The 26,531-nt window shown below is 46.0% G+C and overlaps 2 protein-coding genes across 2 annotated transcripts; one reads left to right on the forward strand and one right to left on the reverse strand.

Annotated features, from left to right (window-relative positions):
- The first annotated feature begins 10,451 nt into the window (after positions 1-10,451).
- On the forward strand, positions 10,452-18,608 carry LOC125509937 (MADS-box transcription factor 8-like). Its single transcript, XM_048675005.1, has 8 exons — positions 10,452-10,878; positions 14,543-14,621; positions 15,637-15,707; positions 15,933-16,032; positions 17,167-17,208; positions 17,326-17,367; positions 17,890-18,062; positions 18,150-18,608. Exons 1-8 carry the CDS (start codon positions 10,694-10,696, stop codon positions 18,214-18,216), a joined length of 759 nt encoding a protein of 252 aa, XP_048530962.1. The 5' UTR covers positions 10,452-10,693; the 3' UTR covers positions 18,217-18,608.
- A 5,454-nt stretch (positions 18,609-24,062) lies between these two features.
- On the reverse strand, positions 24,063-25,999 carry LOC125556347 (L-ascorbate oxidase-like). The gene is made up of 2 exons (XM_048719096.1): positions 25,545-25,999; positions 24,063-25,442 (listed from the first exon to the last, which is right to left on the reverse strand). The coding sequence occupies exons 1-2, from the start codon at positions 25,908-25,910 to the stop codon at positions 24,096-24,098; spliced, it is 1,713 nt and encodes a 570-aa protein (XP_048575053.1). The 5' UTR covers positions 25,911-25,999; the 3' UTR covers positions 24,063-24,095.
- Between the last annotated feature and the right edge of the window lie 532 nt (positions 26,000-26,531).

The following is a 26,531-nucleotide window of genomic DNA, read 5'->3' on the forward strand; positions in this document are numbered from 1 at the left end:
TGTGACTGAGCCTGTACAGTTGGCCTCTACACCTGGTATTACGCCCTTAAAGGTCGTTTTGGTGGGCTTAATCCTCGAGGGATATATGCCCATTTTCCGCACTGTATCCTGGTAAAGCAGGTTCAGGCTGCTGCCGCCGTCCATAAGGACTCTAGTGAGATGAAATCCGTCAATAATTGGGTGTAAAACCAATGCGGCGAATCCGCCATGACGGATGCTAGTGGGATGGTCCCTTCGATCAAAGGTGATCGGGCAGGAGGACCATGGGTTGAACTTTGGGGCGACTGGCTCTACCGCATATACGTCCCTTAACGCGTGCTTCCGCTCCCTTTTGGGGACGTGGGTTGCGTATATCATGTTCACCGTCCGCACTTGTGGGGGAAAACCCTTCTATCCACTGTTGTTCGGCGGCCGGGGCTCCTCATCGTCATCGCTATGCAGCCCCTTGTCTTCATTTTCGGCGTTTAACTTGCCTGCCTGCTTGAACACCCAACAATCCATGTTGGTGTGATTGACCGGCTTTTCGGGGGTGCCATGTATCTGGCACAAGCGGTCGAGTATTCGGTCCAAACTGGACGGGCCCCTAGGATTCCTTTTGAATGGCTTTTTCCGCTGACCGGGTTTAGAGCCTCTGAATCCGGCATTAACTGCCGTATCCTCAGCGTTGTCGCCGTTAATGCGGCGCTTCTGCTTGTTGTGACGCGACCTGCCATTACTGTCTCTGGTGTCCGAATTACCAGGGTTCTTGGTCATATTGTTGCTACGAGCAAGCCAGCTGTCTTCTCCCGCGCAAAAGCGGGTCATGAGTGTCGTGAGTGCTGCCATAGATTTCGGCTTTTCCTGTCCAAGGTGCCAGGCCAACCACTCGTCACGGATATTGTGCTTGAAGGCTGCTAGGGCCTCAGCGTCCGGACAGTCAACTATTTGATTTTTCTTTGTTAGGAACTGTGTCCATAATTGCCTGGCTGATTCCTCTGGCTACTGAATTACGTGACTTAGGTCATCGGCGTCTGGGGGTCGCACATAAGTGCCCTGGAAATTGTCGAGGAATGCGGCTTCCAGGTCCTCCCAACAACTGATTGATCCTATTGGCAAGCTGTTAAGCCAATGCCGAGCTGGTCCTTTAAGCTTGAGTGGGAGGTATTTGATGGCGTGGAAATCATCGCCGCGGGCCATGTGGATATGAAGGAGATAATCCTCGATCCATACCGCAGGATCTGTTATGCCATCATATGATTCGATGTTTACGGGTTTGAAACCCTCGGGGATTTCATGATCCATTATTTCGTCTGTAAAGCATAGTGGGTGTGCGGCGCCTCTATACTGGGCTATATCATGACGTAGCTCCAATGAGCCTTGTCTACTGTGTTCGGCCCTGCCGAATTTGTGGCCGGCGTGACGGTTACCGTCTCGAGCCGTGGGGCGCCCACGCGATCCATAGATCGATCTTGTTTGCCTTGCCTTGTCCTCCAACATGTCTCGTAAGTCCGACGCATATTCCCATGCCTTGGTACGGGGTGCGGCTTGAGTGGAGGGCCGAGAGGCCTCTCTGTCGCGGCCACGAGGTGGACGGTCGGTCGCATCAAATGCTTCCTCCTCTAATCAGGGTAGCAACCTGCACTTTGGGTAGCTCTTGGAGGGACGTTCGAGTTTATGCTCTTCGGCCGCAAGGACTTCAGTCCATCTGTCGACTAGCAAATCTTGATCAGCTCTAAGTTGTTGCTGTTTTTTCTTGAGGCTTCTTGCCGTGGCCATAAGCCTGCGTTGAAAACGCTCTTGCTTGACAGGATCCTCTGGCACGACGAATTCGTCGTCGTCGAGGCTTGCCTCGTCTTAGGAGGGAGGCATATAATTATCGTCCTTGACAGCTCTGTCTGCCGCCCTCTCATGAGGGCTGGTTTCTCCATCCTCCTGTGCTAAATCTTGCTAGAGGGGGTTTTCTTTGGCGCTTTCCGGAGTATTATTATCTCCCGTGCTGGAATCACCGTATTTGTTTTGGCGGGATTTTGAGCGGCGCCGCTGACGCCGGCGCTTAGGCTGTTTCTTGGAGGGGTCATCCTCCGCTGTTCCATCGCCATCTCCCTCTTTTGGGGTGTCCACCATGTATATGTCATATGACGAGGTGGCTTTCCAGGGCCTAGTAGGCGCTGGTTCTTCATCATCTCCTTCATCGGTGTCCATACCGTCGATGTCTTTGGAGTCAAAGTCGAGCATGTCGGTTAAGTCGTCGACAATGGATACAAAGTGGGTGGTGGGTGGGCTTTGAATTTCTTCATCGTCCGTACCCCAACCTTGCTGACCGTAGTCCGTCCAGGGCTCTCCTGATAAAGAGAGAGACTTCAGTGACTTCAGGATATCGCCAAAAGGCGAGTGCTGAAAGATGTCCGCGGCAGTGAACTCCATGATCGGCGCCCAATCGGATTCGATCGGCAGGGGCGCGGAGGGTTCGGAGTCCGGAGAGGAGTCCGGCTCCTTGGAGTCACGAGTCTCGCAGAGTACGGGGCTGGTGTTCAGCTCAATCGCCGTTGGGGTCGCAGCCCCCGAGGTGGCGTCCAACCGCCCATCCTCGATCGGCGCAGTTGGCTCCGAATTGAGGGTCTGAGCTGATGCGGGTGCGGCCTCCAGGGCACTGTTCGGCGGCAGAGCTAGATCATGCTCGTCGTGACAGTGCGGCGCGCTCGGCAGTGGCTCGAATCCGTCGAAGATCAAGTCCCCGCGGATGTCGGCCGTGTAGTTTAAACTTCCAAATCTGACCTGACGGCCAGGGGCATAGCTTTTGATCTGCTCCAGACGGTCGAGCGAATCGGCCCGCAGTGCGAAGCCGCCAAAGACGAAGATCTGTCCGGGGAGGAAGGTCTCACCCTGGACTGCATCGCTATTGATGATCGTAGGAGCCATCGAGCCTGACGGCGACGACACAGAGGAACTCTCAATGAAAGCACCAATGTCAGTGTCAAAACCGGCGGATCTCGGGTAGGGGGTCCCGAACTGTGCGTCTAGGCCGGATGGTAACAGGAGGCAAGGGACACGAAGTTTTACCCAGGTTCAGGCCCTCTCGATGGAGGTAAAACCCTACGTCCTGTTTGATTAATATTGATGATATGGGTAGTACAAGAGTAGATTTACCACGAGATCGGAGAGGCTAAACCCTAGAAGCTAGCCTATGGTATGATTGTTGATGTGTATGTTGTCCTACGGACTAAAACCCCCCGGATTATATAGACACCGGAGAGGGTTAGGGTTACACAAAGTCGGTTACAATGGTAGGAGATCTTCATATCCGTATTGCCAAGCTTGCCTTCCACGCCAAGGAAAGTCCCTTCCGGACACGGGACGGAGTCTTCAATCTTGTATCTTCACAGTCCAGGAGTCCGGCTGAAGGTATAGTCCGGCCATCTGGACACCCCCTAATCCAGGACTCCCTCAGATACCGATTGGGAATCTAAATTTCCCATGGTGTATGTTCGTGCTCTACCTCGTATTGAGACTATATCAGACCACGCACCCATTCTCCTAACTACTGATTTGCCATGACCACAACATAGACGCAAGTTCAAATTTGAACTTGGGTGGTTGCTTCGGGATGGCTTCCATGATATGGTCAAGGAGGTGTGGGAGAAACCAGTGGACGGGCATACCCCAATTCACAGATGGAATAACAAAATCCATGCATTACGCAAATTCCTTGGTGGCTGGGCTATGCATACGGTGGGTATCCTCAAAAAGGAGAAGCTTCCTCTTTCATCTATCATTGATGAGTTGGAAGGTTTGGCAGAGGTTAGACCTTTATCTAAGCATGAAATCGAGATCAAGAGTCATTTGAATGCACAGATAGATATCATGTTGCGTGAAGAGGAACTCAAATAGTACCAGCATTCCAACTCTCAATTTATCCTGAAAGGTGATTCGAATACTAGATATTTCCATGGAGTCGCCAATGGTAGACACCGGAAGAAAATTATTCATTCCCTACAATAGGATGAGGGCACGATTGAGGGGCATGAGCAAATTAAATCCTACAAAGCTAATTATTATAAAAATCTGTCCGAAGCCCCAGAGGAAGGAACTTCTCGATGGATGAGTCCCGAACATATGACATCCCCCAGGTCGCTGGTGAGGAAAATGGACTTCTAACAGCCCCGTACACCGAGGAGGAAGTTAGAAATTCAGTTTTCTTAATGGAGCACAACAAAGCCCTGGGTCCGGGTGGTTTTTCCGCTGAGTTCTATCAGAACTTCTGGGAAGTCATCAAACTGGATCTCCTACTTTTGTTTAGTGACCTACATGCTGGCCAACTAGAATTTCTTCGCTTAAACTTTGGTGAGATTATTTTATTACCTAAGGTTAATGAGGTTGAAAGGATACAACAACATAGACCTATTTGCCTCCTTAATGTTAGTTTTAAAATATTTATGGAGGTTGTGACAATCAGGCTAAATACAGTTGCTGAACACATGGTTCGTCCTTCACAGACTGCTTTTATGCAAGGGAGACACATCCTAGATGGAGTTGTTATCCTTCATGAAATAATCCATGAATTACATCGAAAAAAGTTGAATGGGGTGGTACTCAAATTAGACTTTGAAAAAGCTTATGACAAAGTCAAATGGACATTTCTTCAACAGACTCTCAGAAAGAAAGGATTTTCTGCAGAGTGGCGCGCTATGATCCATAGCTTCGTTTCTGGAGGTAGTGTTGTCATTAAGGTCAATGATGACATTGGATGCTATTTCCAAACGAAAAAGGGGTTGCGACAAGGTGACTCCATATCGTCCATGCTATTCAATATAGTGGCGGATATGCTAGCGGTCATGATTGAGCGTGCCAAGGTTGATGGCCAAACTGATGGGGTAGTAAATCATCTAGTTGATGGTGGTCTCTCTATACTTCAATATGCCGACGATATGATTCTCTTCATGGATCATGACCTCGAGAAAGCGAGAAATCTGAAATTAATTTTATCCGCACTCGAGCAACTCTCAGGTCTTAAGATCAATTTTCACAAAAGTGAATTATTTTGTTTTGGCGAGGCTCAAGACGACTCCCACCTATACGCCGAACTATTCGGATGCGGGTTGGGCCAGTTTCAGATCACATATTTGGGGATACCGGTACATTATCGGAGACTCACAAATGTTGAATGGAAACACGCTGAGGAGAGACTACAAAAAAGACTTAGCAGTTGGAAAGGTAAACTGCTGTCTCTGGGTGGAAGATTGGTCCTCATAAATTCAGTACTAAGTAACATGGTACTATATATGATTTCCTTCTTCCAATTGCCGAAAGGAGTTTTACATAGATTGGATTATTTCCGATCAAGATTCTTTTGGCAAAGAGATAACGAGAAAAAGAAATATCGACTGGCTAAATGGAGTGTGGTTTGCCGTCCCAAAGACCAAGGCGGGTTGGGCATTCATGACCTCGAGGTTAAGAATAGGGCCCTCCTCGCAAATGGTTGTTTAAATTACTGACGGGAGATGGTGTATGGCAAACCGTCCCGAGAAGGAAATATGTGGGTTCCAAGGCGGTATCTCAAGTATACTGAAAGCCTGGGAATTCTCACTTTTGGGCAGGTCTGATGGCTACGAAGAAATATTTCTTCTTCTATGGATCCTTCTCAATTAAGGACGGCTCAGGAATTAAATTCTGAGAGGGCAAGTGGCTAGGAAATGCCACACTCCGAGAACAATATCCGGCTCTATAGAACATTGTGCGTCATAAGGGTGATACTATCGCCACGGTAATGGAATCATTTCTGCCAAATGTGACGTTCAGAAGAGATTTAATTGGACCCATACTTCAATCATGGTACATCCTGCTCCAACGGTTGTCCACAGTGCATTTGTCTCATGGGTCTCATGTATTTCGATGGAACCTACATGGGAATGGACAATTCTCAGTGGAGTCTATGTATAGAGCGTTAATCCAGTCTGATGTGCGAATTGATAATAATAAGAAGATCTGAAAGATGAAGATACCTCTAAAGAATAAAATCTTTGTATGGTATCTTCGTCGCGGAGTCATTCTTACTAAAGATAACCTTATTAAGAGAAATTGGCATGGAAGTCTGCAATGTGTCTTTTGTCACCATGATGAGACAATAAAACATTTATTCTTCCATTGCAAATTGGCTCGTTTTATATGGTCAGCCATCCAGATAGCTTCCGGCTTGTATCCTCCTTGCAGTGTTGCTAATGTATTTGGCAACTAGTTACATGGGATAGATTACAGGTTTAGAACTATTCTTAGAGTGGGAGCGCTTGTCGTTATTTGGTCACTTTGACTATGTAGAAATGATAAGGTGTTTAACGATAAAAGTACTTCTCTCATGCAGGTTATTTATAGGTGTACCGGGACTCTTCGTTTATTGTCCTCTCTACAACGTGTGAAGAATCGATACTTGTTTACGGAGGTGTGTACACAATTGAAGGATACAACTAGGGATATTTTTATCCAATATGGGTGGCAGCATGATCTTAGGATTGGCCTACCTCCGCTTTAGGCGTTATACAAACTCTACATGTTTCTTTGTATTTCACCTTCTTAATTTTCGTTTGTGTGAGAGAACCTATTTGGCTGAGTGCATCATAGATATGCAGAGGCCTGGTGTAATGTTTAAACCTTTTAAGTAATAAAGCGTTCCTTTTTGAAAAAAATGAGCTTTTAATTTAATCAACAAAGAGCTGTGGTCAAAGGACATGCCTCTCGCCTCCACCGCTTCCGAACCGGACGTGCCCGCGCCGGCGTCCCGTGGGGCGCGGCCGTGCGACTCCGCGCTGGCCCGCACACCGTCGCGCGGGGCGCGAACGATACCGCCGATGGAGCTGACACACGTTTCCGTGTAGGGTTGGTCGGTCGAAATAACTCGGCGCGCTTGGCCGGGGTGATTGATTGCAAGGCAACAAACGAAACAAAAGCGACGAAAGGGACGCGCCAGCTGCCAGCCTAGCTCCATCCTCCATCCCGGCGGGTCCCTTGCCTGCCGTCGCCAGCGCCGGGCCGGACGGGACGCGCCGCTGACGACGAGGCGCGCGCACCGCATTACACACCGCGCATTTACGCGCCCGCAGCGCAGCGCCCCTCTCGTGCCCCCCGGTCCATCGCAGGCCACCCTCTCCATCCATCTGATTGATTCATGAGCAGAGCAGCAGCGCAGTCAAAGGTAATGTCACACCACACCGCCACCGCCACGCCACGCCACGCGACGGCTTGACGCGACGGGGCGCAACGTCTCCGGCCGTCGGATGCCCATCGGCGCCCCGCCCGCCGGTCGACACGTCGCGGGGGGCACATGCATGCATGATGATGGCGCCCCGTACGGACGATCCCGGCACCATGCATCGCCGCGAAATTTCTGCTCCTCCTCCGGGTAAGCGAGGCCGTACGTCAGCGCGCGATTGAGCGGCAGTCGCCACCGTCCGGACCGTTGGTCTCGAAGGTGGTGGGTCGGGTGGTGGGGTACTCGGTGGGGCGAGGCGGTTTCTTGCGTGCGTGCGCGCATGGGCCGGTCGGTGAATGGCACTGCACAGGGGTGGCGTGTGCGCCCTGCACGCTGGCGGCCATGGAGAATGCCCCCCATGGTTAAGCTTGGCCATTAACAAGCTACAGTACTGGTGGTATTTTGCTAGCTAGCTACTGTATGCGTACGCTTGTGCTACAACAACTGTGTGTGTTTGTGTTTGTGTTTGCCTCATGGAGCAAGGCAACAGAGTTGGGTCCCCTTTCGAACAAACAGCTTCGAAGGAAAAATATAAAATTAAAATTTGAAGTGAAAAATAAATTTATTTCTGCCCTTTGGATTTTTTTTCTTCACAAATTCGGATATAAGACACTTAACATGTGGGAATTAATGGAGTTAACCAAAGAGCATTGCTACACATACGATGAATTTTCGTACGATGGCGGTACATCAGTACTCCATCAGCCTTCTATGGAATGGCCAGGTCAATATCTATGCAGGATTGCAATATCGTATAAAGAACGATGGCCGCAAAGCAATATTGTTAACCAAATGTGAACTCTCTAGCTCGTGGAAATTTTAAGCTCCAATGGATTCTGTCTCAACTCTATCTCCCTTGTGTCTCTGATCTAGAGACCCTACCCTGGCCTAATTCATGTGTTTTTCATGTCTAACATAAAAAATATATATCAATATGCCTCCTTTCAACAACCATCGTGTTTTTTGGTTAGGATTAGCAAGCCGGTGATATTTCAACTATGCAATTTCTTTGCTTTCATACCTCACTTGAAAGAAGCCCTTAATTGTAGAACTTAGCTTTGAAAAAAAAAACGATTCTCATTAGCTTTGTAAGATTTTTGCATGGACTTGTACCTTTCATATAATTATCTTTTCTATTTATGATAGTTATTCCATAAATAACATTGTAAACATTACGGGCCAAACAATTATTCCATACTGCCATATTCTTGAAAATCATGTGTTCTAAATTTATGAAAGATTCAACATGTCAGATGTGGTGGAGCTTAGGGAGGGACAAAATGGGGCTTGCCCCCCCCCCCCCCACACACACACACGCGCGCGCGTGCACGCGCTCACCAAAATCATAATGGGTCAATACTAAACTCAAAATTGACATAATAGACCAGTTTAGCCCCCTCAACTCCATTTTATGCCCCTCCTGACTCGTACTCCATTTTTTTCAATCATGCACTAAAGGAGAAGTATATGCCCGACAAAACATATGAAATGAATGTAATATAGATTGGCATCTGGGTCCATCTCTTAAACCGGGAAATTCCTAGTTCTAGAATGCATTATGCATCAAAGACGGTGGGGTTTCCTCGAGAAGCAGTGAACCCAACCGATTGTTGAAGAACTTACTAACAAGACATCAAAGAAGCCGAGGTGATTGTCTGCTTGGAGGGTCTGTGATCATGTGCGGAATGCATTAGACTGCCAACCTATTTTTCAATCGGGTTGTGCCCTTATAGTGAATGCACCAAAGTTAGGCCTGGAGGACTGGTCGGCCATTCATCAAGTCGGTGTTGAAGCAAGTATCGTTCTCATTCAAATGCCAACCTAAAAAAATTCAAAGGTTTGGAGCGAGTGCGATGCTTTTTTTATCAGAGATCACCATCAACATAATGTTGTAACTCATAATTTAGCCAAGTAGTGAAAGCGAACTACATATATTTTGCTATGCGATGTGATGTCCCCTCAATTGCGTTTGATAGCTCGCCGCCAACAATTGTATCACCTATATCTATATCTATACCACTATATGGTGTACAAATGACTTTGAAAACAATTGTTGGATGAAGCTGATCCGACGGTAGAGACGTGGCAAGTCCGAGTGTTGTTGACCATTGGATCCTCTCATTACTTCACCAGATTCCGCCACATGTACTATCTAGAAGATTCCATGCTTGAGCTTAAGCCAGGACATTTTGCACAAAACATAAGGCACACTTCTTCTTTATTCTAGACTCTTCCATACTCAGACTTTCTTAACTTCTTTTTTCTATCTTGTGGGATTTGCAATGTCTTTCCCCTAATGTCCGTCGTCGCATTAAAAAGTAACACACCTGAGTAACCACATATAGCATGCCGATCGGCAAGCAGCTGATGTACGTGCACACTTCTGGAGCACCGAAAAAAGGATGGAAAAACAGCGCCCAGCCAAGACAAAAATAAAAATGGTAACGATTTGTTGCCCGGGCAGAGATGAGTTCACGAGAGGTAAACCACACGGAACTGGACCAAAGCCGGCTAGATCAAGTTGACCCGAAACTGGATTCGTCCTTCCCGAACGGAGCACATTCCACAGCACCAATACGGAAGCGAAGCGAGCAGGGAAGCCCCCGGCCGACCGGCTTACGCGCAATTGCCCATACCACACACACACGCATGACACATACGCTAGCGCTACGCTCCCAGGCAAAAATTAACGCACGCGCTCAGCCTCATCCCCTCCTGTCTGCGCAAACTACGGTAACATACACGACCGGGTCGGGTTTCAGGTAGGAATATACGGCCGCCGATGGATGGATGGGTCGATCGGACGAGCTCATATGGCAACGAGGCGCTTGCCCGAAACCACAGCGACCCGAGGTTCCCCCCGGAAAAGCCCCCCGCTTTCCTCCCCACACCTGTCGACCCCCGACTCGTCCACCAACCCGAATGCCCACGGGAGAGAGAGAGAGAAAAGGAGGCGCGTGTGTGGTCAGGGATGGCCGCATCGTACGCACTGTGCGTGTGAGTCGGGCGGGCCACGCGCTGGATTTGACGGGCGATCGAAAAGGTGGCGAGCGGGGTGGCGTGTACGTAGCGGCCAGCGCGGGGGGACAGCGACGGGGCAGGGCGACGGAACGGGGGAGGAGAGAGAGCGCGCGCTAGGGTTTCGCGTTTCGCACCTTGCCGGAAACGGCAATGGTGGGGCGCAGCGCCCTAATCACTCCCCACTCCCCGTCTCGCCCTGCTTTTAACCCGCCTCCCCCACCGCTCCGCCCCCATCCCGTCCGGCCCCCTCCCCCGCTTTCCCTTTCCCCTTTCCCCTCCCCCTCCAGCGCGCGCGAGAGAGCTGGGCTGAGCTACTCGGTTGGCTGAGCTGAGCTGCGCTGCTTTGGTGGTGTGGGAGCGGTCGGGCGGCGCGTAGCCAGGAGGAGGAGGAGGAGGAGGAGGGCGATCGATCTGGAGCTAGCGGTCCCGGACGCGGCGGCCGGCGGCGACGGCATGGGGCGCGGCCGGGTCGAGCTCAAGCGGATCGAGAACAAGATCAACCGCCAGGTCACCTTCGCCAAGCGCCGCAACGGCCTGCTCAAGAAGGCCTACGAGCTCTCCGTCCTCTGCGATGCCGAGGTCGCGCTCATCATCTTCTCCAACCGCGGCAAGCTCTACGAGTTCTGCAGCGGCCAGAGGTATACGCGCGCACACACACGTAATTCCAACACCATAAAACACAAGCGGATGTGTGTACCGTGGGGTTTAGCTTGCTAGATCTGGCCTCCGCCGAGGTGTTGGGCGCTTGGGGTTTCCCTGGGGGGCTCGGACGCGGTGGATCCGTGCCCGGAGAAGCTCGATCAGGGGTGCCTGTGTCCGGCTCCGGCCAGCCGGGACTAGTTTCTTCCAGAAATTAGCTAGGGTTTTGGTTTGGGTCGCTACAGCTTGGCTTCTCGCGGGGCGAGTTCGCGCTAGATCTGCGGACCGCAGCCCCCAAGGTCGTCGTGAATCCATGGGGACTGAGAGATGGCCGGCGCGCTCTTTAGCTTCCGGTTGAATTTTGCATGCATGGGCCGGCTGGCCGGGAGCTAGTTAATTAAATCAGGGGTTTATGCCGGCTTCGATTGGCCGTCGCATGCCCTGTAGATCTCCGAGCCAACGGAGGCCGTTTTTCGTTGGATCAAATTTTACGGGTATTTGCTTCGACGGGACGGCAGGCATCGATCGCATCACGTAGACATCGGATGCGTGTGGTGACTGATGGATGGATTGATTCTCTCTCAGCATCCCTAGCTTTAGCTATCTTGTTGCACGGAAGATCGAGGCAAAACGGTTACTGTATGGATGTCTTGTCGCTGGTTTGCTGCGGTTTTTCTGGGATGGTGTCTTTTGGATTTTTGGGCTTTCATGTGAGTTGTGGCTGCCCCATGTTAAGTGAGATCAAACTTCATATATATTGTCTTTCTCTCTTGCTACTGGTAGGGATGATTTTTTTTTGTTGAGATTTTCTTGTCAATTAATATAGGAGATAGTTCCTAGAGAAACACAATGGATGATCCAAACGTGTTTCTGCATCTTTGATTTCTTTCAAAATCTGGTGTTCAGCTGTCAGACAAGCGCCCATAGAGTCTGTTTACATATTGACTTTTTTCCCCCGCAAAAAAAAAACACTAGCGTGGGTGGTATCGAATTAAATTCTCTGTTTACAAAACAGAACTGAACACATAATTGGCTAGGCGAAGATAGACAAGTTTCAGTGCACATATCGGCATGTATATAGATAGAGGTTATTCCATATCAAAGTTGCAGATTACTTAATAATATACTCTAGTTTTCAAAGGTAAATTTCTTTACCCCTACAGTTCTTTTTTTTTTTGTGAATGATTACTCCTACAGTTTGTACACAGCTAAGTCGGTGCGATCCCTCAACCAGCATGAAAAGAAGACATGAGAATGCCATATTAATTGGAATGTTTCTATCTAAATAAGAAAGATAATTTAACAATATATCAGTGTCTCCCTAGCCAATTACTGGGACTTTTTCCCCTCGCCAAAAATAAAATAAAATAAATGCAGGCATGCGACCTACTAGTATTAATGATCTTAACTAGAAGAATCTCAGTTCAAAACAGTTCTGTTTTTTTTATGTAACTAGAAGAATCTCAGTTCAAAACAGTTCTGTTTTTTTATTTAAGAGATGACAATTCTAGTTTTAAACATGGATGAGATGCATGGTTTGTTTGATGATGGACACATGATTTCACATGAATAGGACTCAACCAAGTAGCTTTATATATTATTTAAGATCCCTTGATAGGTTGTTTTTCTATCATATTTGAAAGAGGCCCGTAATTTATTTTCTATATATAATCCTATGTATGCCTGAATTAATTACCTAATCCTATGTATAGGGACACGGAGTATGGCTGTCACTGTTTCACTAGCCATAAACTTATAGTAAATTCCCAGTAATTGGCCTATTTTATTTGAGTAGTTCTAATTTTCTGAAAAATATGTGTTTCCATTAAGAAAAACTTGCCCTAGACTTGAATAGTGTAAGATTGTGATTGGCCGAAATTGCATGCAATATTCACTACATAGCAAGCATATGTTCTCACTACTATGGATATCATTTTTTTTCCCGCTACCCATGTGATATTCTCTACTATGGCGGTCAACTTTTCACTACTCATAGAGTTTCAGCAAACTCCCAGTTGTCAACATGGTTTAGCTGAGTACTTCTTAATTTTGTCACATATACATGTTTCAATATTAAGATAACTTGTCCGAAACTTAATTAATACTCTTACATTGTATGCACCACCGTTCACTACATAACTAGTTAGCCGTATGCTTTTTGATATTATATGGTCTAGTATTAGAGTCAAAACCTTCTAATTGACATGTATCACATTCATAAATCAAGAGGATCAAGAGTGCTGCCCAAGTTGACCTAGTTGTGGATGCACTCACCCTGCTTGGGGTTTTACATAAGGAAAAGCTATTCACACTAGAGCTTTTTCCTACTATTTGCTGGTAAGAAAAACTATTCTTGACAAACTGTATGGCCGTTCCCAAATCAGTGCCATACATCTATTGTTAAATGAGTATGTCAATAAATTAGATGTACAAGTTTTGTGAGAAAAAATAACTGATTGGTTCCTTAGCACCAAAATTTGGATGAGGTTCTAGAAAAGACTACTGTACCATGCTAACAATCAGTTACAGTTGATTCCAAATATACAAGAAGCCAAAATATGCATATTTCTAGTGTATATTTTGTGCTGTTATGGAGATTCGGTGTATTATAAGTTTCTTTCCATTACATTTAAATTTACGGAATAGAAGAGGAAAAAAATAATGCTCATTCTGCACTCACAAATTTTAGATGTATGGTGACAGTAGTTTTTTTAATTGGAATTGATTTTATTTGAGAGATTCACTTTAACAGGAAGCCCATCGATATCGAATCCAAGCCACATGCTAATTAACATGGAGACAAATATTGTTTTTCGTCCAGGTTATGGCACTACTGAACTGAATTAGTCCCAAAATATAACAATGAAGTTAGTAATAACTAAACACCCCCTTGACTCCTCGAATGACTCAGGGGTCAGGGCAAGGTAAAGGTACATAAGATACCTAGGACTGACTGGGAAGTACCTGCAGGGTATAATCGGTGAAAGTCTTCAGTTGTCTCTGCTCATTCATTTGTCAGCCCATCTCTCACGGCCGAGTAGTCCTTTCATTTCAACTTGCTTCTATCTACTGTACGAACTTGACGTATTATCAGATGTCCCTTCAGGCCTGTGCAGTTGCTACATAGCCAGCTAGTGCTAGAGCTCCAGTATTTTATGCTGGCAGATATCCGTAACGTTTACTGTACCTAGAATCTGCTCAGGAAGATGGCAGATATCCCACATCTTGCACGCCTCTTTCAAGTCTGGCAGTATACTAACTACTAGCATCCACTTAATTGGTATAGCGGAGAACTGAACTATTCTAGTGCTAGTTGTTCCTTTTATTTGTAGTGTTTATTTCTTGTTGTATTGAATGTTTTGTTTGTCTATTAAACATCAGGACAGTCTTAGAATACCATGAAAATAAACATTTATAAGGAGCATAAAATTATCAATATATAAAAAGATTAATTAGCGTTGCTGTTTTCTCAAAATTGTTGCCTGCAAAGTACTCGTATTGATGTAATGTGCAACCAATTTTTTTGGCCTATGTATATCCCGTAATTTCACTTAGGAAACTGGCACATATATCTTGAAAACCCACATTTTCTAACACTTGCTGTTTCGTGAACACTATTATGCTCCTTTAGTCAGTTCCTTATTCGCATTTTTTAACTTGTAGCATGCCCAAAACACTTGAGAGATACCAGAAATGCAGTTATGGTGGGCCAGATACAGCAATACAAAATAAGGAGAATGAGGTAAGTTCTGTATTTTTATTCAGATGTTGTAATGATTGATTTAATATCACAAGTGCATAAAATTAACTTGTGTTCTAGCATCCCTCTTGTCAAAAGATAGTACGAGTTGTTTACTGACATAATCCTGAAATCTTGTATGTTTTCTTCAGTATTACCATTAAACGGCCTAATTAAATAATGCATGTTTGGAACTTTGGATGAATCGCAATAAAACTGATGTTTATAAACTACTCCCTCTGTCCTGAAATAAGTGACTCAACTTTGTACTAAAGTTAGTACAAAGTTGAGTCACTGATTTTGGGACGGAGGGAGTACTTACTAATTATTTGTGCATCTGTATATCTTATTACCTACTCAAGTATGACGAATGTTTACTGCCTAGTGCCAGCTGCCTACTTATCTCTATTTTACTACTGTGAAAAAATCTTGAAGTTCTCTGCATCTAAAATGAGAGCGTTGCACAATGAATCATATATCTGGGAATGCTAATGAAAACATACCGTTATTGGATAATTGTCTATATTTTATCTCTATGTAGTTCCAGCAGTTCTATAACCCTTTTCCTACTTCTTTCCAATGTTTTAAATAGCGGGCTATGGCATTTAGCGGCGACCCTTAGCGGCAAATTGTACATGAAATCATTTAGCAGCAACACCCTCAAACAGCTACAGCGGAGCTATAGCGGGGCTATAGCCAGCTATTTAAAACTATGCTTCTTTCTGAGTCCTGATGGCCACAAATAAGACTATCATTTTTTTGGGATACGCCTACCATGTATACTAACTGAAGCTGAAATTAAAACCGCTGATAAGAGAACAAAATATGAAAGGGGTGACCATTGAGTTGTCATGAAAGATCAAAATCATGATTAGTTATTTAGTTGTTTCCCCAATAGCATTGCATGTAAAATGATCTTAATTTATTATAATCCCAGGTTTTCCTTTCCTATTTTTCAGTTTAAAATGTTTAAGTTATGTTTTGATAAAGTTTTTACTGAAGTGGCACATACTTTCAGTTAGTGCAGAGCAGTCGAAACGAGTACCTCAAACTGAAAGCACGAGTGGAGAATTTGCAGAGAACCCAACGGTAACTTAGTTATTCCACCCTGTGTTACTTTTGTAGATTAAGTGGACTCTTCTATCTTCAGCATGAAATGATTACCTTTCTGAACAAGTTTCAACAATCAGCAGAAATCAAATATGTGCATCTATTGCAGTGAAGTTAAATAAGTTCATGTGGAATAGTTTAAATGGTATTGATTAACTAATACACACTACTTATGGTGGTCCTATAATTGAATGACATTTACAGAAATTTGCTTGGTGAAGATCTCGGGTCACTCGGCATCAAAGATCTGGAGCAGCTCGAAAAGCAACTTGATTCATCCTTAAGGCACATAAGATCCACAAGGGTAATTGATTGTTTTCGAAATGATCACAATGCAGAGGCTAGGAGAATTATCTCTTTGCATTATCTACATCAGAAGTACCGATTGTTTTGTACTCCCTCCGTTCGAAATTACTTGTCTCGGAAATGGATGTATCTAGTATTAAAATATGTCTAGATACATCCATTTCTGCGACAAGTAATACCGAACGGAGGGAGTAGCTTTTTTATGTTGTCCTGTAGCTTTGGGTTTTTTCTGTTTCTGTCATCTGTTGCTACTCCGTGTTAGATGATCACCAGATATATAATGCTACTGGATGGAGGGTCCGATAGCGCCTTATATTGCTTCAGTTTTAATTAAGTAAATTGGATCAGGGTATGTGCCCTGTTTGAGTAATGATGAAAATTATTGTTTTTAATCTGCAAAATATAGCTTATTACTTTCTCCTTCTTTGAAGGCAAAGTCTCAGGCTAGTCTGTTTACTAAAATCTGTTTCAGAAGAAAAAAAATCTCTGCTTAGTGAGACTTTCAGCTCCCGGGTGCAGGGGCACCCTCATGAACAGTAAATGCAAAACAATATGAAAAACAAATCGAAAAAAACTGAAACTTTGGGGAATCAAATATGATCAAACATTCAACGTTCATGCAAAGTTTTAGCATCAAAAAACATTCGTGGAGCCCTCACAAAAAAAAAAATCAGTGTTCAAAGTTATGTGTAGTTGTGAGCAGTAGTTTTTTTTTTGGTGAGGGCTCCTCGAGTGTTATTTCTGGCTGAAAATTTGCAAGAACATCAAAAGTTTTATCATATTTGATCCCCCAAAATTTCAGATTTTTTTTGATTTTTTTCATATTGTTTTGAAGTTACTGTTCATGAGGGTGCCCCTGCACCCAGGAGCTGTCACACCTTTCCCTTGTATATTTCCTGTTCATTCAACTATACACAGTTTACAGCTGGATCTCTTTGATTCATCATCATTTTTTCTAGGAATGGAACAAAGAAACATTGAGACAATTTTTATTCTGTAATGCACTGCATATTCATATGTTCTACAAAACTTGAAATAATTTGGCGCTGTCAGTTTGGATATTGTTTTTCAGTTTATGCTAGTTATCATATTTTGTAACACAAAAGAATGCTGATGAAATTTAATCTTGCAGACACAGCATATGCTTGACCAGCTCACTGATCTCCAAAGGAAGGTATGTGCTCTTAACAAAATGAATTTGATCATAATTTGTGTTATAAGATTTTCTCATAGACTTATGTTCAGATAAGAAAGCTGACTGTTCCCAATGATACACTGAATAATTTTGCAGGAACAAATGCTGTGTGAAGCGAATAAGTGCCTTCGAAGAAAAGTAAGTTCACCTGTCCGTACAAATCACCCTGCTTAATTATTTTATCTTCAGAAGAAATAAATCTGGTTATGGTTGGTGTTTGCACCAACTCGCCTGAACTTAAATACTGCACGGAGCATGTATCCGGTTCTCTTGTTTTGAAGCTGAAGCCATTTTGTACTTACTTTTGAATGTTCCCACATAACTGTCGTCCGGCAGTTGCTTCTTCTGCACATGCTTGCAACCACTCCCTCACCAAGGACCATATACATACCTGTCTCTCTAAAAGGAGTAACAAACGTACTAATGCTTTATAAAGGCCAAACAGAAATCAGTTAGCATGCATGTATCAGTATATTCATGCATACCGTAGTACCACAAGCTGTTGCATATACAGCTTTCGTACTCCTATCGTTTGCATATTTATTTGTGTTCTATACTGTAGAATCTACAAAACATTCTGGATTGCCAAGAACAGATAGATAGACCTGTTAATAAATTGCACGATTATTAGTGACATGTTATCTGTTTTGCGATGAGAAGCTGGAGGAGAGCAGCCAGCAGATGCAGGGCCAAATGTGGGAGCAGCACGCCGCCAACTTGCTCGGCTACGACCAGCTGCGACAGTCCCCGCATCAGCAGCAGGCGCCACACCACGGCGGCAACGGCTTCTTTCACCCCCTGGACCCAACCACTGAGCCTACACTTCAGATAGGGTATGCGCTTGCTTGTACCAGCCCGGTCAGATATAGGAGTAATCAAAGATCCGTTGCTGACCTTTTCGTACGTCTAATTTCCTTCAGGTATACTCAGGAGCAGATAAACAACGCATGCGTGGCGGCGTCGTTCATGCCGACATGGCTGCCCTGAAGATCGACGATCCAACCAGCTAATAAATGTGCGACGGTGCTTGCACAGCCGTCGCATTCTACCTACGTACCTACGTATATTCCGGGGCCGGGAGCGACTACTATCGCGTTCGCGTACGTCCCATAGTTTGTTCTGTGTCTCTGTTGTGTCCTTGTGTGAAAAACTTTTGTGATCGACAATGATCGACGTCTATGTCAAGACTGTCTGGTACAAAGGGCCGTCCGTACGTCGCCGTTACCATAGGCTGGCTAGCTGCAGCATAAAAAGACGTATAGTGCAGTGCCTGTACGTTTCATAATTTCCAGTCCAGCTACATGTAGCTGTATGATGTTGTGATATTATCAACTGAGTGTGCTATATATAAATGCAAAATATGCAATTGCATTATTGAAGTTCGGTGCAGGCTCGTACGTACCTACGTATGTGCACTGGATCTCTAGCAAGCAGGAATTGTGCGTTGAAGTGAAGCATGCATGTAGCTAGGCTTATTTGTCACCAAAGTTCTATGTGTTTCAGGCATTAATTTGTTCCCAAGCAAAGGGCCGTAATCCATGATGCAAACTTGCCAAGGAGCAAATACATCGTGTACAAAGCATGTAACCTTCTGGAATGGGTGACAACACAAGGTGCACCTACCCCTCTTTTACCACTCACATATGCTCCAAAAACTTCTAGCTCAAAAGCAAGCTACCTTGCTTGCGTTTCATTCGTTAAACGGTAGCTTCCGCGCCCTTCCCGTTGATTCAGTTGATGTGAATGATCGTGTCTTCGACATCAATTTTAGTCTGATTAGATATGTCATTGAAAAAAAACCCTGTTTTGTCTTTGTATTTTTTTCCTTTCCAGATGATGAGGATGAAAGGGTCCAGCGCGAGTGGTGAGATCATAGGCTGGTGGTTCTGCGGGAGTTTGAGAGGATTCAGGTTAGCAGGTTTTAGTTTGTTAGATGTAGGTTTCAGAAAAGACCGGATCTAAATGCTCATGATGGACTTGGATAGAATGGAAGAACTAGGAACTTGAGATGAAAAGGAAGGAAATGTTTGTACAAAGGACTTGCCGAGTTGGCAATTTCATGAGATCGTCCTATTGCGAGCAATCAAGGGCATTTTTCAATTAATTAGATATTTTAGAAAACCATCAGATCAGGGTGCTCAGGACGGGCTTAGATTGAAGGAGGCGAACAAGGAGATTGAGCAAAAAAGTAGGAAAGACCTTCTCCAAAGAGTCAATAAGCCAATGGCTTCATGCATACCGACCTTTTATTGCCAATGGGGGTGGTCATAGAGCATGGCTAGGAGGGCAATAGCCATGGGCTAGGAGTTCGAGCTAAATGAGTCAAGAGTTTCGAGTTTTAATTCCAACCCTAACTCATGTTTAAACATCCAAGTGCATAAGAGAGCACATGTGCACTACTGCACCAATTGTTGTTGAACTTCACATTGTGTGCCATCCCTTGGCGCATCATAGCCAGCCGATCCAGCCCCCTTCTCAGCCCTCGATGCCTCACACTTCAGGTGATCAAGGAAATTTTGATAACTAGAGGTTTCAGAAGGTGGTCGAATCAGGACACTAATGTGGAGTTGAAAAAGGGAAAAACTAGGAAGTTGACATATGCTAATATTTTCTAACAAGTTTGTACAACCACTAGTAGATAAAGGGCCTTTAGTCCCGGTTCTGGAACCAGGGCCTTTAGTCCCGGTTCTGGAACCGGGACTAAAGGGTCGTTACTAAAGCCTCCCCTTTAGTCAACACCAATCGGTACTAAAAGAAATTTTATGATTTTTTTTTGAAATTTTTTTTGAATTTTTTTATTTTCAAATTTCTAAAATATTTTAACCTCTAATCTCTAATCACCCCTCACCACTGCTCAATTTAACCTCTAATCTCTAATCACCCCTCATCATCTAACTTCCCGGACGGTCACCCATCCTCTCACTACTCCAGCCTGAGCACGCTTAACTTTCGGGTTCTATTCTCCCTCGTTTCCAAGTCTGCATTTGTTGTTTTCCTAACAATAGTAAGATGTCAATCCTATTAACCCTCAGGAATTTAGCTTCAGCATGAAGTCACACATTTCACTGTTTGAGTTTGAAACTATTGTTCTAAAAAACAATAATTATTTAGTAACACTATTATTTCTTGAATAAGTAGTTTGACCACAGTTTGACCATAGTTTGACCACAGTTTGACCATAGTTTGACCACAGTTTGACCATAGTTTGACCAATGTTTGACCAGATTTGACCAAAATTCAAAAAAACTGAAATAATTATGTAGTAACACTAATATTTTTTGAATAAGTAGTTTGACCATTGTTTGACCACAGTTTGACCAGATTTGACCAAAATTCAAAAAAAAACTGAAATAATTATTTAGTAACACTAATATTCTTGAATAATTATTTAATAACACTAATACTTCTTGAATAAGTAGTTTGACCAGATTTAACGAAAATACAAAAAAACTGAAATTTGAGCATAACTTTTTTTCCTTTTAGAATTTGAGGATTCTAAAAATTTGCAAACAGGTCGTAGGCTGTCAAAATCGGATGCGGATTTTCGTGCTGAACATTTTGTTATATTATACGTTTTTTTTCCGACGTCGTATGCAAAAGTTATAGCCATTTTACGTTTTCCCTGCACTTTTTGCAAAACATGTCCAAATTTAAGTTTTTAAATTTTCCTAACTAGTAGATGTAGTAATATAACTACCTCTCGAAGGATTTTATTTTTTGAAGTTTTTATCATTTCCTTTTGATTTTTTTAAAACAAAAAAGGCGATCCACGGTGGGGGGGGGTAGAGTTTGAAAATGGGACCTTTAGTCACGGTGACCTTTAGTCACGGTTTGAGACACAAACCGGGACTAAAGGGCATCGCACCCTTTAGTCTCGGTTCGTGTCTTAAACCAGGACTAAAGGGCTCGGGTGAACCGGGACTAATGCCTTAGCCGCACGAACCGGGACCAATGCTCACATTAGTCCCGGTTCGTGACTGAACCGGGACTAATGTGAATATTGTCCTGTGACCAAAGCCCTGTTTTCTACTAGTGAACCATTTTTAACGAGCATGATGTTTTTGACTTCGAGGTCCTAAACCCCAAAGCCCCATGGTATTTTTGGCAACAAAGCACACTACAGTTGGCGAGGCGGTATTTTCACTTCTTGGTGTCACTTTGCCGGAAAATATGGAACTAAAGTAATCAAATCTCCAAAGCACTTATTTTGGCACTTCAAATAAAGACATCATACACACAACATATTGCTAAGAGCATAGTTGATTACAACAATCAATCCACATGTATACAAGTGCTCTACTTTCCAACTATGGACCCGCTTCCCAAGTCTCTCTTTGACATGCTTCCATTCCACAATCCGGGGTTTACGAAAATGGATTGGAATACCTTAGGCTTCTAATGTTAAACCATCTGGGTTGACAACTGAAAATCTTAATGTAGTACATTTCAACTTCATAGGCTTTGCCAAACTGGAATAACTAGCTCTTATATGGACATTGTTGTTGAGGCTATCAAGATGCACAAAAGGGAAAACCACCACTTTGAGATTTTCCGCTTTCTTAATATCATGATCCATAAAGAGAATTGTGTCTTCAACCTATTGTAAGATGGACAACCTTCTGGCTTGGTCCACTCCACAAGGATTGAAAAGCATAACTGCCACATTATCGAAGATGATGTGGGATCACGAATCCTCCTGACAAAGACCCTTTTTTGTATGAAAGTTGTGACTATAGTCAACATTGACTTTAATGGTCATGCCAGCTAGAGAGACAAAGTTATCAATCCACCTACACCACTTTTGTGAGAGGCCTTTCATTTTTAAAGCCTGCTAAAAAGACTATTTAACTTTATCATAGGCCTTTTCGTATTAGGTTTTAAAAATGACCCTACTCAACCTTTGCATGTGCGTCTCAACTTTATGTAAGAAACCACCCTGTCTACGTCGCTTCTGCCTTGCATTGAAGTCGAGTACATGGGTTGAACCATATGATCTTACAGACCCAACAAATTGGAAGATTTTGGAACACTTATACTTGCAACTTTTTTTCCATAAAAGAAGCAGTGAGAAGGACATTTTCGACAACATAGACCCAAGTGACATCATTTATTGTAGATTCATCCAAGGAGAAATTACTTCCTTCTGTTGCTGTAGACAGACCTTTATAATACTTCATAATGATAACCCACATCATGAGATCGTCTAGCTGAAGAAAACATCTAGACCCCTAATGTTTTTTTATGTATACGAAAGTACTATTAATGTCGTTTATCAAGCGTACCCATGGGGAAATGGTTCATAAAAAAGTATGGAGATGGTCCATCCCTCTCCACATCCCCAATTCCAACAAGGAAAGGAAAAACTGAACGATTTGTGGAAAGACTCAATTATTTGGGGGTTTTATTTGAGTCTTAGAGAACCCACACTATTAAGAGGGTTTGATGTGGTGCGTAGTGTGGAGATCATGTTCCATACATCTTATAGAAAGCCCCCCCCCCCCCACACACACACAACCTACTCAAAGTTAAACTCACCAATTCAACCTTTGCATTGACCCCAGGTATCCATGGTACAGGGGTCGGGTCTCCGAGGTTCAGCAGTTTCACCGTGTGGATACCATGGATCTTTGGGATCCCTGACACCTGAGTCTCTAGGATTCATATGATTTGCTCTTTGGATGGCCCGGGTCTATGAGGTCCCCAGGCCCCCGGGTCTCTAGGGTGCGTGTGGTCTACCCTCTAGATAAAGTACGTCTCCGAGCCATTCCGGCCCTAGGCCTCCGGGGTACCTCGGGTCCACGGACTTCCAACGGTTGGATTGGGTGGATAGGGTATAAATATACATCCTTCTTATGCCTCTAGACCTAATCCTTCATTTGAGTTGCTTCACCACTGCCAAACCTCTAAAAGCTCATCTCCCTTTTATTCTTCCAACGAAACCCCACAAAACTTTTAGGATTGAAAGATGAACCATCGATCTACACTCCCACCAAACCGAATCGTGATTCAGCTACACAGTCATCACCAAAATTGTTACTCTTGGAGATTTGGTACTCCTAGGAAGTAGGAGTCTTAATTTCCCGGAAGCGGTCTCGGATGTGGTGTGCTCCGGCGAACTTTGTAAAGGTCGGGTGGTCACCTTGAAGGCCAACCACAAGTGACTTGAGGCACCTCCATTGGCGATTTGGGTTGGCTGAAAGGAGAAAAGGGTGAGCCATCAGTGGCATTCGAAAAGCTTTGGCTCTCGCACCTTTCCAACATGGTCTCTGATCTCTGTCCTTGCTATCCCATAGCAGGAGAGGCGGTCCACAACCTAGAGCGAGGGGCCAGTCTTAACGGCGAGGCGCCCCCCTCTGGAGATGGCTCAGTGTGCGTGGTACTACGATGTGTGGTGGTCTTGCAAGGTGGCGTAGTTCCAACATTGTTCGATAGTCACTTTTGTTGTATGTTAGAGGTTGTATCTCCTGTGTTTGTTTCTACACTCAGTATTGGGTTGGCGGCATTTGTGCCATTTGTCCGGATGCCGTTTTATTTTACTTCCGACCTACTTGCTTACAGATTCCTCATCACTTTGTATCGGTTCGGCCGTTTGGGCTTTATATATAAAGCTAGGCGAAAGGCTGTTTCAAGAATTTATCATGAACCGACTGACATTAATACATCCGTAGACAAACTCAAAGATTTTAATGGAATAAAATAATAAATTAATACATGGTGTACACGAAAAAATATCGACTGTATGTACCTTGTATACTTTTAATACGGATAAATGAAATAAAAACCAACCCTAGTAAGATCAACCTTTATTTTGTAAATGAAATGACAACTTCAACTTTTTTTTAAATGATAACTTGCACCCGGTCCGATCAGTGCAGCCCCTTGGATCGTCCGCAGCCCATGATGGACGACGGCAGCCGGCCGACCCTCTCGACGCCCTCCTCGAAGACCACACCCATGCCCATGAACACATGCGCCTCCACGTGGCAGTGGAACAGCCACACCCCCGGGTTGTCCGCCCGGAACCGCACCGCCGTCCACCCATCCGGGTGCAGCGGTACCGTGTTCTTCATGATCGGATCTCTCACGTTGAGCAGCCTCCAGGCGTCCGCGGCCGGGTTGAACTTACCTTCGCCGTGGCCGAGCACCCAGAAGTCGTGACCATGGAGATGCCACGGGTGCGTCTCGCTCTTGTTGTTGAGCATGTTGGAGTTCTGCAGCACCACGTCCACCACGGAGCCGAGCGCCAGCCGGTACACCGGGCTGCCCACGGTCCCGTTCGTCGGCGCCGGCGCGGAGATGTCGTGGCTCATGTGGTCGTACATGTCGGGCGGGGGGCGCTGCTCGTACGCGTCTTTCATGCCGCGTTTCATCGCCACGAGGTACGGCGTGGCTGGGAACATGAGGGACACGCCATTGATAGTCCACTTGATGTGGCCATCGATCCGGTTCTGGGTGTTGAGGAGGAGCAGCGTGCGGTCGGCCCTCGCCGGCATGGGCTCTACGAAGCGTGGGTGCGCGAAGATGGCCCTGCTCTGCTCCACCCTGATAGCCGTGTTGTTCCATGCCGGGCCAGCCGGTGGCGCCGTGGGCGGAGGCATCCACGGGTTGTTGCCGTTGAAGGCGTAGCTGACAACGGCCTTACCGCTGGGTGTCTGGCTGGGGTTGCGGCCAACGACGTGGGACGCAGCCCAGTAGTTTCGCCGCGGGTCCTGGTCGGCCTTGACCAGCACGGAGTACGTCTCGCCGGAGTAGATGAAAAGGCCCCTCACGGCGAACGGCCGCACGTAGTGCCCGTCGGCCTCCACCACCATCATCGGGTGGCCCTCGATCTCGAAGTAGAGCGAGGAGAGCGAGGTGAGGCTGCCGATGCGGAGGAGGTATGTCTTCCCCGGCACGGCGGTGAAGAGAGTCGGCAGAGCGCAGTCGGGGCGGGAGGCGTTGCACGTTCCACTGGGAGCGAGCGAGCAGTTGAACATTCCTCGGCCGTTGATGAGGAGAGACTGGGGCTCGGTGACGAAGACGAAGGGGTTGGAGGAGAGGCCCGTGGCCTGCTCGTAGACGCTCTTGTGCCACCAGTCGCCGAGGAGGACGGTGTGCTCCTCGTCGTAAGAAAAGGGCTCGACGAAGCCGTCCGGCACGGTGACCACGATCATGCCGTTGAGCCCCGCCACGCGCTGCATCCCGTAGTGCGCATGGTACAGGTAGGTGCCAGGCTGAAAACACACAAAACACATTGACAAATGAGAATTTTGCGATCATGCGTTGACAAAGTAAAACAAGTCTTGCAATGTAATGTATGCTGCTAAGCTGCTTACTCTGTCGACGACGAATTTGTAGGTGAAGGTTTCGCCGGGCAGGATGGGGCACTGCGTGACGCCGGCGACGCCGTCAGCCCACGGCGTGCCAATCTGGCGGATGCCGTGCCAGTGGATGGCGGTGTTCTCGGTCTCGAGCTTGTTGTGGACGGCGACGACGATGGTGTCGCCCAGCGTGGCGCGGATGGTCGGGCCGGGAGCCTCGCCGTTGACGGTCACCGCGAGCTTCTCGAAGCAGTCGGGGGACTTCAACTGGTAGGAGATGTCCCACTCGTAATGGTGCTCCTTGGCCTCCGCCACGGCCACCAGCAGCCAGACGCAGAGGACGGCGGCGGCAGCGAGCAGTGGCCTCGCCGACGGTGGCATCGTGCCGGCCGACGGCCGTAGCACCACACAGCTGCTTCGTTAGTTGCACTGGCGCTGGCTGTGGAGTAAAGCAAGAAGAAGCCACCCGTTGCGTTGGACTAGTTCGATCGAGCAGGTGTGGCGTGTGTGTGGTCGTTGCTCTAGCACACACGCGTTATAAAGAGGTAAATACACCCACGGTCGTAGAACTTGCATTGGATGGTCACTTTGGTGCACGAACTTGCAAAATACGCGTTTGTGGTCACAGAACTTGCTAAACGGTGCAAATACAGTCACTCCCTCCATACGCAGCCGTATGTGGAGACGCCAGCATGGCATGGGCCCGCTGTCAGCGACCATGGCCTTCCAGCGAGGCGTGTGTGCGGTCACTTTACAGAAAACCTCGTGGGTTTCTTAATTCTTGCGCAGAAAGCCCCTGGAGACGCGGGAACAGAGCGCTTTGCAAATAAGCGTATAGGTACCCTAAAATCGCTGGCAGCCCATTATAACTCCCCACCGCTTCGTCTCCCTTCTCTGTCGATCGTTCCAGGGCGCTGGCGGAGGCGGAACTGCGGCACGGCGGCCGTCGTCGGAGGAGATGGAAGAACCGCGCCGCCAACGGCCGGGCGAAGCAGCACCCAC

Source organism: Triticum urartu, chromosome 5, assembly GCF_003073215.2.
Source record: "Triticum urartu cultivar G1812 chromosome 5, Tu2.1, whole genome shotgun sequence".
Lineage (NCBI taxonomy): Eukaryota > Viridiplantae > Streptophyta > Magnoliopsida > Poales > Poaceae > Triticum > Triticum urartu.